The sequence below is a fragment of the Colletotrichum godetiae genome (genome assembly GCF_030913485.1).
Source record: "Colletotrichum godetiae strain CBS 193.32 chromosome Unknown BDP55scaffold_4, whole genome shotgun sequence".
Classification (NCBI taxonomy): Eukaryota; Fungi; Ascomycota; class Sordariomycetes; order Glomerellales; family Glomerellaceae; genus Colletotrichum; species Colletotrichum godetiae.
Genome location: NW_026851252.1, coordinates 1,553,268 through 1,566,959, shown reverse-complemented (window position 1 = coordinate 1,566,959; position 13,692 = coordinate 1,553,268). Strand labels below are relative to the sequence as shown.

Genomic DNA, 13,692 nt, shown 5'->3' with positions numbered 1-13,692 from the left:
GCTTAGCTTCCTTCACGGTCTTAGAAGGATCTTGAACTGGAAACGTTAGTCATAGAACGATTTTATAGTTCTCAAAATACAGTGGCACATTTCCGGATCATGCTTAATTCTCAGTAGTCTGCAGGTCGTGGGCTTCTTCTGAGACCGCTCTGTAATGTAGTATCTAGCTCACGTGCCGTTATTCGTTCCCGTGGTCTTGGCTTCACCATACGAACAACTAGTTGAGATGAGCAATCTACGGTAATACCTAGGTCCTATTGAGCATCCTGTATTATAGCACTCAGCCAATTAGCCATGGCGATGGTTGCAGAAGAAGCGGAATCGCCCTCCACCTGTGTTATGCGCCACAACTTTGATGGCTGTCCGCTCTATAGAGTAGTGATGTGGCCAGGCAAGAAGGTCATCACAACGCCCAACATGAACACATCAGACGGCGGCTCCGCAGCTTTCTTGAGAGGAACCCGAGGATATCGTTCCACTCTCGCGTCCTTGCGTTCTAGCATCCCGAGTCGGATGCGACCTCATCGAGCTCGCGGCGAAGACGCTTGATGGGACCCACAGAGCTTTGCGCACGATCTCTCTTCAATGGCTGTTCTACCCCATTCTTGCCTTCTAGGCGCATAGCAGTGATCTGCCTTAAGTTGCGTAGCTCTGTGGCGTTATGTCGTGGCTGATATTGGATGGTGAGCGATTCCGATTGAGATTCCACCAGGGCGGATGCGGCTACTTCTCCAAGCCGGTCGATGTTGATAGTGACCTTGACTGGCGTGCCGGCTGGAAGTAGAGGTATATCCGTGATGTTGAAATTCCCTAGGAGGATGTTCTTTCTGACCTTCGAGCTATCTCCTTCGAAGATCCTGATGCGCAGTAATGGGCAGTTATCCACAGGAGTGCCGAACACTTGGACTGCCGTTGCTGGTAAAGCCGCGTTTTGGGCCAGGATAAACCCCATCTCACCGTTCTCTAGCTCTATACCAATGCCGCGGGGAAGCACATCAGTCATGGTGATCTTAGAGTTGGAGCCAACCAGCGCAGCGCCCTGTCCGACTGCCTCCGAGAGATTGGAGTGGTGAACTTGCGCTTCTGGCAGCACATCTCTGATGACCGCTCTGACGCACCGCATATTGCCCGTACCTCCAGCTACCAACACATTGGCCACTTTCTTATTTGCACTCTGCCGGAGAACATTCTGAATCAAATCCCTGATCATCGCTATCTCGTCTTGCCATGCTCTTTCTGCGTCTTCCAGGTTGACTTCCACCTCAGCTAATTCCTCTCCGAATTCGTCTTCCAGTGTGACGACGGTAGACGTGGTCTGTGACAGTTCCTCCTTGGCCCTCTCACAAGCAGCGAGTAGTTTTTGGCGGTCCACGAGCAACTCGTCATCCGAATCACCGCAAGCCTGGTCGTATACGTATTCCATCAGGACTTCATCGAAATCGGTCCCTCCAAGGGCATTATGGCCACGTGTAGCGTTCACAACATAAGAATGCCGGGATTCGGTTCTCTCGATATATGCAACCGTGAAGTCCGAAGTTCCGCCGCCAATATCGACAACCATCCAGTGACCATCCTGTTTCGAGGCGGAATTCTGGCCGTCACCCTCAACATAAGCCACCAGAGCGGCCAATGGCTCAGGTACCAAGGTAACATGCTGACGTTCAAACCCGGCAATCTCGGCGGCATCGACTGTGGCCTCCCGCTGCCGATGTGTGAAGTATGCAGGTACTGCCACTACACAATTGTTGAGATCCTGACCCATCCGCGCAATTGCAAGGTTACGAATGCGTCCAAGGATAAAGGCAGAAACCTCTTCAGGGAGGACTGCTTCACCCGGTACGCCGGTGGAAAACCGAGGTGTATCATCTCCAACGATATGGCAAACTGACTTGATATCCTCAGCGAGCTGCCTGTCGTCTGAGGTTCGACCAATGAGACGTTTCGCGAGTGACAGATGTTTGCGTTGCGGACTGGCCAAGTCCGTCGCGCGCGGAATGGACCATTTACCCTTGGCGATCTGCACGACGGAGCGAGTGATGCGACTTCCATGGTGCAACTCTAAGATTTCGAGATTGCCGTCCGCATTCGAAGTGAAAGCGCATGTAAATGTAGTGCCGAGATCGATTCCGAGGCTTGTCATGGTTGCTGTGGAGTTTGCGATGAGCGAGCGGTGACAACAATGGTTGAGCGTGCGGGCGGATGGTTGGGTACTTAAAGTCTTCCTTTCCTTGCCCTTGCCCCATGACTGACCAATCAAATATCCCGTTAGCCGCCGTGCTCAGCCCCGTGCCAAACCTGCGCACCTTGCTTATCCAACGGAGTCGCAGCCCAACAGTCGCCTCGGACTCACGAAAATCGCGACTACAGCGCCACCACAACACTCATCATGCCTCGGGAAGAAGGAGTTCTCTATGAAATATGCCAAGTTCTCTGTCTGTCGTCTGACGGCTATGAACCCGTCACCTGCCAGAAGAGAGGGGACTTTGCCGATACTGCCCAACGAATCCGGACTAGGTTTGACCACATCAGAGCAGTACGCAGCAACAACAGCGAGTTGCTCCGCGCTGTCAACACGCTCTACCGATGGCTGTTTGCCAATGAAACTTTTCACTCCGATCGATTTTCGTCAGCGTTGAAACGGAGTCGTCAATGTGATTGGGTCTGTTGCGAAGGGCCAGACTCGGATCAGAACACGACTGCGGGACGTCGTGCTGCTGCACAGGCATGGAGTGTGAGCGAAGGGTGTTTGGTGACATTCTTTGGAAACGATATCAGCGGAAACACTTGGAGAGAAATTAGTGCTTTCGCGCGCAAGGCTCGAAACTGGGAGCGCGCTCAAGTCGCGCTATTCGCTGCGCGGGATAAGAGGCTGAGGGAGAGCAAGGTGAACAAACGGCTCTCACAAAAGAAGAGCTGGACGCCTTATGATCAGACTACGGCTGTTGGTATTCCTATCACAGGGATGGTTCGAACCGTGGGTGACGAAGAGGTCAAAATCTATATATATTTAACTTCTGCGTAAGGTGTAAAAAGGAGGTTCTAACCGGAGGTTGGGTAGACCGTAGATCTCGTAAGTATGGTCTGTAAGTGGCCCCTGCGCGGGCCCCTTGCCTCGAGGTCGAATTGGACTTCCAATCCGACACTGACTATCTCTCTCTTTCATCGCCCAACTACGGCGGTTGGAAGTGTAATTCGATCTCGGGCTCCTTCGCCGAGGCTGCCCCCTTTTCCTCCTTCTTCTGCTCCTTGCGGGTTACCCATCCCTCCATCCGTATCGTCGCCCTTCCTTCGCCGACGAAGTGCTCGAGCCCCTTGTTGGGCGTTGCCTTCGTGAAAGCATCCGCCAGATTATCGTCCCCGTTGATCCAACGGATCTCGAGGATCTCGCGGCGCTCATACGATTGCCGGAGGGCCATGATGTCTATCATCAGCCTCTTCTCCTTCGTGGTGCCCAGTTTGACGAGGCACTCATACAGCGAGTACGAATCGGTACAGACGATTGTCGGTATCGTGGGGATGTCAAGTCGATCGGTAATCCTCTTCAGCGTCGTTGAGATCGCGTGTGCGATGTCGACGCCGTTAACCATGCCGTAGACCTCTGAGGCGAGTACACTTCGTGTGACCCTTTTGCTCTTCGTCGACGAGTAGTGGATGACATTACCGCGGATCGTGAAGTTCTCCTCTCCCATTGCCTCGTTGGCAAGGATTATCACATATCCCAATTGCGATGTGAGGTCGTCATTATTCGCGAATGAGCCGTCGACGAACACGTAGAGCTTCGCCTCCCTCAGGTCGATGGGTTGGTACACGAGCCCCCTATCGAGGTTCACTTGCTGCCACTGTAGCCGTCGGTTGAGGGCGTCGAAGTCGCGTTCCGTCGGCGAAGTGGCCTGCGCTGCCCTCGCGCAGTCGAAAGTGGCCTCTGGCTGACAGATGCTTGCGATGTAAGCTCCTCGTGCGAGCTCTGCTTTGTACCGCTTCTGGCAGTCGGTTGCCCTTGGGTCGATGAGGGTGATCTTCTCGCCTTGCCCCTTCTGTCGGAAGACGACATTCTCGCCCTCGATCGTGAGGATCCCGCCGTTGAACGCAAGTGGTGTGTCCTCTGTGAGGATCTCTTTTGGCTTGGCGGTAAACTTTGCCTTCTCCAGCTCCTTGTCCTCCTTCTCCATGAAGGCCGCATCAGAAAGCCCTAATGTGTCGTCGGTCTGCATTCCGACGATTCCAAATGGATCGTCTGCATGCGCGGAAACTAGGAGGCAAGGATCGTACGTCGATGTAATCATCGAGAGCTTGTCGATGTGGAAATCGTGGTATGTTGCCCACCAGTGAGTGCCTGACTCTGCGAGGCCGTAGAGTGGCTTCAGCACTTCGATAATCGTGTCGTCCGGGTATTTGCTTGCCATCTCCCTTGGTAGGTAAGCCAATATCTTCCTCGTGAGCCTTGTCGCCGATTGGGTGTATGCCTGGGTGATATCACGACTCCAGATCCGGTATCCTCTTTGCCGTAGTGATGCCATCAATGCCATCATTAGTCGTTGGCTGCAGCGCTGAACTGTCGGCGACTGCGTGAGCAGTGCCGCCTTCTCGACGTCGCCGTAGCCTTGTATCACATGCCTTGATTTCTCGTACGGCTGATTTGTCCCCTTTCCTTTGATCTCGCGGACCATTCGCGACTTGAAGATGCGGAGGTTCGCGTGCTTCTCTGGGTCGTAGGTGATGAATCTGTAGACCCTCGATCGCGCAGTGTGTCGGCTTCGATGAGGTCGGAGCCTTCGTACGGTCGTCCTGCAGTTGTGATTATCCTTGTTCCCTTAGCTTGACCGCCATCGCGAAGTCTGCTTTCTCCTTGGCCGTGTAGAAGACAGCAGTAGCCTTGGTGTCAGACATGAATTGCCGTTGAGGTGCTTTTCGGGGTCTTCCTCGGCGTCTTGCTTGCGGTGGGGTACTGGTTCTTCTTCTGCTCATCGTCTGAGGGTGCTGCGACGATGATCTCGTCGAGGATGGTTTCCTGCCCCTCATCGCTTGGTTGTCCCTCATCGCTTTGTTGAGGTGGTTCCCCTGGCTCTTCTTCTTCTTGTGGGTTGGAAATCACTCCGCTGGGGTCGACGTGGTACGGTCGTACCGCAGTGATCGACACCTCCAGTGGTTGGTCTCGATCTCTCGCGACGACACAAGATCGTTCGTCAATTGAGACTAACTTGTATGGGCCTGTCCATTGCTTTGTGGTTTCCCTCCATACCCGTACCTCCGAATTCAGGGGCATGTCGAGGTTGAGGCTCACGTCGGCCCATTGCGCGTAGCAATGGCTTCGTTGACTTGCCTTCTAGCATTTGCCTCGCGGAGAGTCTTCATTGCTTTCTCGATTGCTCGCGCCCTCTGGGTCACATCTGGTGACGGCGGTGAGGCCGTCGTCGTTCGTGGGTATGCTCCGAACACAAGCAGCGTCGGAACGAGCCCTTGGGTCCATGGTATCATTGCAGCACTTGAGTGCGTCTGGAGGCACTCTTCGTCCGTTGAACTAGGGCTCTCTTCCTGGATGATCTTGAAAGCTCTTTTCAACTGCTGGTGTGATCTTTCTACCTTGCCAATACTGTGGTGCGCTTCGACAGGGACGACTTTCAGTTGGATGCCGTACGAAGTGGCATTCTCCCTGAATTCCGCCGACTTGAAGCTGGTGCCGGCATCGGTTCTGATGCCGTCTGTGGACCTTGTATGTATCGATCCAACAGCGCTTCAGCGTTGCCCACACGGTCTTGGCTTGTATATCTCGAAGGAATTGGCCTCCTTGGAATGATGTGGCTTCATCGATTATATGGAGTACTGGTCGACTGTTCAAATAGAAGATATCAACGACGATTTCCCAATTGAAGTTGAGGTCGTCGTGTAATTTGAACTTGAATCTGCGCGGGCTCTGGGCGTTCATTTGGCACTGGTGGCACACCATCGTCAATTGCTCTAGAGCCCCTATTTCCACATCGTTCCCTGAATGTTTGAGGAGATTGTATAGTCTCGTCGCCGACGGATGGCCGAATCGTCGATGTAGTCGCTTGAGTTCACTTTCCGTCAAGTAATTGATGGACTTGACGTCTGGTTCAAGCTTCATAAACGCGTGCCCCCATCGTCGATCGACGAGCTCAGAGTGCTTTCCATTGGACATTCTATTCCTTGTGTTGTCAAACACAATGCCCAATTTATCCATGTCGTTCAGGCATAGGAGGAATGGTGTATTGACGGGTAGAATGTGGAAAATCATCGTTCCGAATCGTGTATTTACATCCACAGTACCTAAGGCACTTATCTCTTCCCCTGGGCCGAAACTGATCCTCGCAATGCCCGCGTTTGTAGTGTTGAGGGTCACTGGTGAGATCTTTTGGAGTGCGTGGAATTGTCCCTTGCCCCCCGTCGACCATTGTGATGCCCCGGTATCTGGAATAATCCCGTGGAAGGTTTCCGAGCCATACCTTTCGCTGGCATGGAATGCTTGCACTGGATTACCGTAGAACCCTCCTGGTGGGTATAAATTGCGTGCTTGTAAGCCCATCGTTCTCTTTTCCTCCCCAGGCCCTTTGACCTTAGTGCGAGCCATGGCTGCGGTATTAGCATTCGTGTCCCCCGTGCTGCTGAGCGTTGTCGTTGGCTGAGGGACCTTCCCTTGCCAACCATGGAGGAAAGCCTGCTCATTTAGGGCTTGTACCGCTCTCTGTTCGTTCAGCATTGTATATCCTCCTGAGGTTGACGGGGCGAAGAAAGAATGGGTGACATCGTTAACTTCGTCGAAGTCGAGGTCTTGAGTGTACGGGGTAAGATCTTCCTCGCTCTCAGACGACTCGATTGCGTTCGTTGGATGGTCCTCGTAGACCACCAGGAATTGGTTGAATCGATCATGGCCCGTCTTGCCTTGTGTGCCCTTTGCCTTTCTGTATTGGTCGTACGACTTGGCGCGTTCCTCATCAGAGTGGTTGCTTGACCAACAACCCTCCTTTTTGCATATAAAGCACTTCCCTTTCCGCGGTGCTCGGTTGGTGTTGGACCAGCGCCCCCCTGAGGAGTCTGTTCCTCCCCCCTGGCGGTTGCCATACCTTGCCTCTCTTCCTTTGCCATTGTACGTGCGGTCCACCCAGTGCTGTTGGTGAGGGCCTTCGTGAGATTGGAGGTGAGTCTGATTTGGCATCCTGGCTTCGATGTTGAAGCTGGACCTCAGCCTCGAGCACAGCGTCTCGTAGTCCTCAGGCGGTTGATGTAGAGTCATCTTTGCCTCTGGTACCCTCTGTACCGCCGTACATAGATAACCGACCTTTCGCTCATTGGTCCCCTCATTTGGCTGCGTCCTCGCCAGTTTGTCGATCCTGTCGATGAGCTCCTCGAGGATCTCAATTCTCGACTTTCCTTCCATTGTTCTGGCTACAGAGCTAAATGACAATGCCCTCAGCTCCGAGAGGAGCTCGAGGCTCCTATCTTGGGTCTCGAATCGACTTCGGATTGTGTCAACGATGCTGAGAAAGTCGGTTCGATCGATATTACGCACCGCTTGATAGTAGTACTCGGCAGCTTTCCCTGTCAGTATGACATTGACTACCGAATGATATTGGTGTTCTCGGATGCCGACTTTTTCGCAGTAGTCGTAGAACATCGTGAGGGTTTCTTGCAGGACCTCATATCTCCCCCCTGAGTACAATTTCTCTTTTGGAAAGATCTTCTTTAGGTCAGTGAACTGTCTTGTGCTGGCTACCGCTGGATCGTTCTCTTCGCGTGCTTCTCGTGCGGCAGCGTAATTGGGTGGTGTCTGCATTGTCGACCTCGTACTTTGTTGGGTGCTTGGGATCAATCCTCGGATTGGTATTGTCGTTGGGGTCGTCACCGCGATGGGCGGAATCGTCGTCTGACGCGCCTCCGGTGTGATCCCCCTTGTCTGCGCTAGATTGGGCGCCGCGATGTTACCGTTGGTGATCTTCAGCAGAAAGTCCGGTTGGTTCACTCGTCTGCTGAATTCTTCGTACTTTGACACTGCTCTGTCGATCTGATTCTGGTCCCATGGCGTGAAGTCCTCTGCGGCTACTGTCGCTGCGAGTGTCTCGTGGGCCTTTCGCCTTGCCCCTTGGGCTGGCAGAACGCCTCGGCAGTGGAGGAATCTGTTCACCTCCTTGACGACACCGGGATTAGCGCTGGCGAACCATTCATCTTTCCAGTCGCCTAGGTCGTCTACGACTCTGTAGAACAGGGGTTGCCCTTCGAGCCCCTTGCGGGCGTACATCTCCATAATGAAGACTAACGCCGCATCAATTTGCTCGCCATTGGGGTGGTCTGAGTCTCGATATGACCATTTCCCCCAGTACTCCGGATTAATCTCAACCCAATCTTCTGGGATGGGAGTCCTTCCGCGCGTTCTGCGTGCTGACTCGCCCCCTGTCGTCCCTTGGCTTGTGCTTCTGTTTGTAGGGGCCGGCGTGTTTGATCTTGATGGGGATGTGTCAGATCCGCTTGTTGGTCGTGGTAGCAGCGCACTGTCGTCGCTCGCCGTGTTTGTCGGGGTCTGGGAGCTTCCCGCGGCCTCCAACCTCCTTGCGGCGAGCCTCGTCACCATCTGCTCTTGGTCTTCTGAATTGGCCGCCATGTTTCTTGTTGACGGTTTTCTCTTCCTGTGGCGTACCCTATCGTATAAGAGAGGTCTTCCGGTGGCCCTCTCTTCGTGTTCTCTCCTCAGACGTCTTCTTGGCTTTCTCCCGTGCCAACTGGGGCAACAGGCTCTTTCTTTGCCTTCGTAGCTCGGCGAGGATGTGTAGTCTGAAGAATTGGGTACCTCACACCCCTTTACGGGGTGAGCGTTGTGATGCTTCTGAATCCCTTCCTTCCTCGTCTCAACTCCGCCTGGCTCTTATTCCTTCGGAACAGCCGAGGGGTGGTGGGTGTAGGTGAGAAGGGGAAGCTTGACCTTGGAATCTCGAAGTCGGTCTTGATGATGGCGATATCGCCGTCGATCCCGGTAGCCTCCTCGGATTCGACCAAGAAATACGCCTGGAGCTACCGGCGGGGTCTGGTTCCTACCTGAACACCCTATTGCCTTGAAAGTTTGTTTCTGTGGTCCTGAGGTGCCTTTTTATATCCTCCAATTGGGCCTGTTTCGTCGTACGGTCGAGATCTGCGGTGGATTTGCCAATCTGGCGAATCTGGTGATTTCGCTTGTTTTCCTCTGTTGGCGTACGGGCCGCCCGTGGATTGTTGAGTAGGACAAATCGCGTGAGGGCGACGTAGGTAGCTTGGTCGCCTTCTCGCGATTCCTTCAATTGCGGTTTGTTTTTGACGTGATGGACGTCGACCTTTCGTGGGCAGTCAAGGGCTGCGATTCCTCTACTTCGTTCCGTCGTAGAGATTCGCGTCTTGTCGCCTGCTTTCCGTCGGGTAGGTAGCACGATTCTCCTGTCGCGTTCCGTTCGAGGAGGTCGTCTCTTCTGCTTGCGAGATGCCTTGCTGATCTGCGATAGTGGGATTTAACCACTGATCAGTGTTGGTATTCCTATCACAGGGATGGTTCGAACCGTGGGTGACGAAGAGGTCAAAATCTATATATATTTAACTTCTGCGTAAGGTGTAAAAAGGAGGTTCTAACCGGAGGTTGGGTAGACCGTAGATCTCGTAAGTATGGTCTGTAAGTGGCCCCTGCGCGGGCCCCTTGCCTCGAGGTCGAATTGGACTTCCAATCCGACAATTACATCTAGACTAGAAATCATCAATTTATTGCTGGAAACGCTATTTGGGAGAATGCGAAACATACGCTATTTCGTAGTTGCCATGGTCATCTTTCCACGTGCGCCCGACCATGCTTGATGCTTCGCTCCCGACAAGGTTCATGTATTGTCCTGAATTCGGTCAATGTGGTTCAAGGTCGGACTCCCTTGTTCAAATCACCTTTTAGTAGCCTCTTCCATGCTTGATGCTTCGCTCCCGACAAGGTTCATGTATTGTCCTGAATTCGGTCAATGTGGTTCAAGGTCGGACTCCCTTGTTCAAATCACCTTTTAGTAGCCTCTTCCATGCTGCGTCAATCTCTGGTGATGGAGGCCCGACGTATTGCGGCTGTCCTTCAATTACCTCGCGGTACAAGGTCCCATTTTTATAAAAGTGAAGACCGCCTGTGAAACGTACTGTTTCACTGGCAAGTACACCTTTGATTGGTTCTTTGTCATTCTTAATGTCAGCTCGTGGTCCACCTTTTGTTTGAGAGCACTGTCTGGCATACCTAGTTCGGTAGGGAAGCCCTTGAGGAAGCCGCTGTCGATGCGGGCACCCTCCAGCCGAGTGTGCAGAACGAACAAGGCAATGACAAGCACAGGGAATACAGCAAACAGTAGCAACGAAATGAAGTAGTAAGACCTAGAAACCGACACGATCGGCGAAGAGGGTCTCCTTCGCAAAGGCAGCTGGTCTTCACTGCACTCGGAGCTCTCTTCCACAGAAACATACTGCGTTGACTTGTCTGCCCGGAAGAAGTTCATAATGGCTAGATTTTTGTGGTAGGAAAAACAGATGTCTGTCGGGCAAGCACTTGGTACATCAAAAGGAGGTTTGGGCTTAATGAACCTCGACTAAAACGACCACAAGGTGCCCTACGACCAATGTGTCATCCAATAGCAAGCAGAATCGTCCGGTTCATTTGACTACAATGTCGGCAAAAGAATGCCGTTCAAGTGTTAATTGCTAGAGAAATAACTCAAAATATGCACTCTTTCGAAAATGGGTTCGCCGAACGCCCGCAGATGTCGTTTGTTTCCGTCTCTGGCTAACGACTCAGTTCAGAGTGGAGTTGTTCGGGGGGAAGTGACGACTTCCTCCCGTCGAAGCTTTGACTGTCAAAAGTCAAAATATGGGACCGACATAAACTCAATGGCAAAGTTTGTTGATCTTGACATCGTCAAGTTGACTCTGTTCGGCCCTCGACTCCGGACCTCGGATATGAGTTCATCGCTGATCGTGCTTCTTCATAGTCATGATCCATCCTAACGGCAGAATGGCGAAAAAAGCTGAAGCCTAGAATATGGATCTTGGACACGGCGCATTTATGCGCGCTAAGCTTCTGTGCGGGGAGGCTCGTATTTAAAGTCTAAAACACCATGTCATGCGGTTGTAAATGATTTTCTCATCTTCCGAGCCTGCCAAAAGTCATGTATCAGAGTCAGAAAATGAGTCTCGGGGTAAGGTAGACTCAAGTCGGGTAGATGCAATGCCCCCGGGCCCGTCACCCAAATTCCAAAGTCACCTCAACACACTGCAGCAGTGGACAATCTCAAAGTTTTTGTCTCCCATCGCTTCTACAAAGGATTTTCAGGAACATCACTTACACACCTAGATTCATTCTCAGCACTTCAAAAAACACCATCCAATGTCTTACGATAGTGAGGATAGCACCCGTCCCATGCTCGCCGAAGATGAGCAAGAAAAGGAGAACACCCTTTTTCCATCACCACAGCTGCAACGACGCTACCAGCGCGAGGTTCTCTCCAAGCTCCTCATCGGCCTAGCCTTGAGCATAATCTTTGCTTTTTCGGTCACCTGGGTCTTCCAGTCCATCGTCCCGCCCTCCCGAACCAACGCCCAGGGAATCATTGAGAACCCCTGCGGCAACTCATCCAACGAGGCCCAATCCCGCGGTTGCCATTTTGACGTTCTGTCTTTCTGCTGGGTTCCGGAAGAGTGCTTTGACCGCGAGCTGACGGACAAGTTCCGCGAGGCCGGGCCGTGGGTATTCTACACCGACCAGAATAAGACGGCGTCCGTCACTGAGGAGCAGTTTGGCTCCGATACCCAGCCCGTCTACCTCACCAATAGGCTGCACAAGACGCACTGCGCCTACAACATCCTAAGGTTCCACAAGGCCTTGACGGAGAATCGCATGGTTCACCGCGAAGACGTCTTGACGCACACGCAGCATTGTACGCAGGTGCTCACGAGGGTCAACGAACCGGACGACATTGAGGTCAGGGCAAAGATTCAATACCCTGACTGTGGGCACTTTTCAAAGATGTTTCCGGGAAAGGCGAAGGAAGGTGTGCCTGGCCACCATCAAGGACACTCCCACATGGGGTGATGGACCTGGGGACATTGTACGGTCAGACAGAGTGCCTATACTTGGACTAGTAAATCAAACCCATTCTCTGGCTGTATAAATGATAATATCACCTGTGACTGTACTTGAGGAGGGGGCTCTCATAGCGGGGAAATGAGATAGTGACTGAGCCCATCGATTTTGTCATTGGATAAACCGATGGGCGCCAACCTTGGCCACCGAACGAACTCTTTGAGGACCAAAATTCCGCGTTCCACCTTTTTCTCTCATATAACAGTATCTGACTTGTACATTTCGTAGCAATATCAACACATCACAATGAGCATAGTAAGCCAAACAAGAGAATGCACGTCAGTTGTGCTGCAGCTACGAACCCGTCTACTACTAAACTAGGTAATACAATCAAGCAAGCCCCCAATTCTTCTCAGTCTGTCACCCTCCAGCTCTTGGGCAGTGCCCGCTCAGGCTTCTTTGACCACGCCAGCAGGGCATCAAAATCATTGCAAACATGCATTACCCCATGATCAGCCACCCGGTGCGGATCACCCTCAGTGTGGCCTTCGGCGGTGGAGTCAGCAAAGCACATTAGGGCCTGCCGGACGTAGTTGAAGCAGTGCGCCTTGTGCTCCTCCCACGTGAGCGTGACCCCGCCGTGATAACCAGGCAGCTCCTCCTTGGGAACGCCGGCAGCCAAGAGACCAAAATCCTCCAGGATGGATGTCTAGTGACTTGGGCGTCAGTATTGCAAAGAGCAAAATGATCAGTAAGATGGCTTACCAGACAGTGAATCTGATGGAAAGCGGCGATCTCGAACAAGTCCCCTGAAAACAGCTTCTGAGGCCCGCTGCCATCGTATGAAGAGGCTCGGACAAAGGCTGGTAGTCTCATTAGTCGGGGTTTAGAGCCTGTTTCAATGCATGCTTACCGTGGGAGAGGCTCTGCCAAGAATCAAGAGTCTCGTTCAGGACGCTCTGGTCGTGGAATGCATGGGCGGTGATCTCGTACTGATCAGGACCCGACGGCTTGGGAATGCCCCTCGAGCTCACATCTACTCTTCAAGTCAGTGGCGTTCGGGAAGTTTGAAGAAATGCTACTTACCATGTGGGACAAAATGGTTGTAGTCGCTTCCCGCTGGCCAAGTCTTCGTACCATCTGCCTTGTAGTCCTGTCTGACTCTGAGAACAGCAGTGGTCGTTCCGAGAAGACAAAGGATGAGAACAACCTCAAGACAGCAATGAAAAATCTCGCAACGTGACATGGCGGTCTTGTGAGCAGATTTCCGCTCCATAGTGTCAGTAAATCCAGGAGAATCCGTGTCAGCGTCCGAGGAGGAGTGGCGTCCAAGCAGCTTGCTGTTTTCCATGATGGAAGTGGAATTAATGAGTTCTACGAATACGGAGAGTGAACAAGGTCTGTCTAGAAAGACGAGGGATGGCTTGAGAGATGGGAAACTACAGAGTGCAGTAGATTCCTGCGGATTGTTGTTGTCCAGATGCTGGCACGGCAAGCCGCGACGGTTTCTTTCCTCGCCGCCCAAGCTCCCTCTAGTACGTATCCATCTACCGAGCAACTCGGGTGCATGTGTAACGTCGTGGCCCTGGTCCTCTCGCCATCAGTCATGAATCTGATGCCTG

At 52.6% G+C, this 13,692-nt stretch overlaps 5 protein-coding genes across 5 annotated transcripts; 2 read left to right on the top strand and 3 right to left on the bottom strand.

Moving 5' to 3' along the window:
• Positions 1-712: 712 nt before the first annotated feature.
• BDP55DRAFT_533550 (heat shock protein 70 family) lies at positions 713-2,131 on the bottom strand (the record flags this gene model as incomplete). The annotated part of the gene is made up of 1 exon (XM_060567864.1): positions 713-2,131. A coding segment is annotated over one exon (1,419 nt), but the record flags the coding sequence as incomplete, so codon positions are not given.
• A 34-nt stretch (positions 2,132-2,165) lies between these two features.
• BDP55DRAFT_647511 (uncharacterized protein) lies at positions 2,166-3,142 on the top strand. The gene has a single exon (XM_060573782.1). The coding sequence runs from the start codon at positions 2,387-2,389 to the stop codon at positions 3,020-3,022; it is 636 nt and encodes a 211-aa protein (XP_060435298.1). The 5' UTR covers positions 2,166-2,386; the 3' UTR covers positions 3,023-3,142.
• A 6,602-nt stretch (positions 3,143-9,744) lies between these two features.
• Positions 9,745-10,490, bottom strand: BDP55DRAFT_690435 (uncharacterized protein; the record flags this gene model as incomplete). Its single annotated transcript, XM_060576858.1, has 3 exons — positions 9,745-9,854; positions 10,011-10,172; positions 10,235-10,490. 3 exons carry the CDS (start codon positions 10,488-10,490, stop codon positions 9,745-9,747), a joined length of 528 nt encoding a protein of 175 aa, XP_060435297.1.
• A 917-nt stretch (positions 10,491-11,407) lies between these two features.
• On the top strand, positions 11,408-12,079 carry BDP55DRAFT_542105 (uncharacterized protein; the record flags this gene model as incomplete). The annotated part of the gene is made up of 1 exon (XM_060568283.1): positions 11,408-12,079. The coding sequence occupies one exon, from the start codon at positions 11,408-11,410 to the stop codon at positions 12,077-12,079; it is 672 nt and encodes a 223-aa protein (XP_060435296.1).
• Positions 12,080-12,482: 403 nt separating this feature from the next.
• On the bottom strand, positions 12,483-13,421 carry BDP55DRAFT_542395 (uncharacterized protein; the record flags this gene model as incomplete). Its single annotated transcript, XM_060568312.1, has 3 exons — positions 12,483-12,779; positions 12,836-12,933; positions 13,157-13,421. The coding sequence occupies 3 exons, from the start codon at positions 13,419-13,421 to the stop codon at positions 12,483-12,485; spliced, it is 660 nt and encodes a 219-aa protein (XP_060435295.1).
• Positions 13,422-13,692: the final 271 nt, after the last annotated feature.

Coding starts and splice junctions, on each gene's coding strand:
- BDP55DRAFT_647511 (XM_060573782.1), top strand. CDS start 2,387: ATGCCTCGGGAAGAAGGAGTTCTCTATGAAATATGCCAAGTTCTCTGT.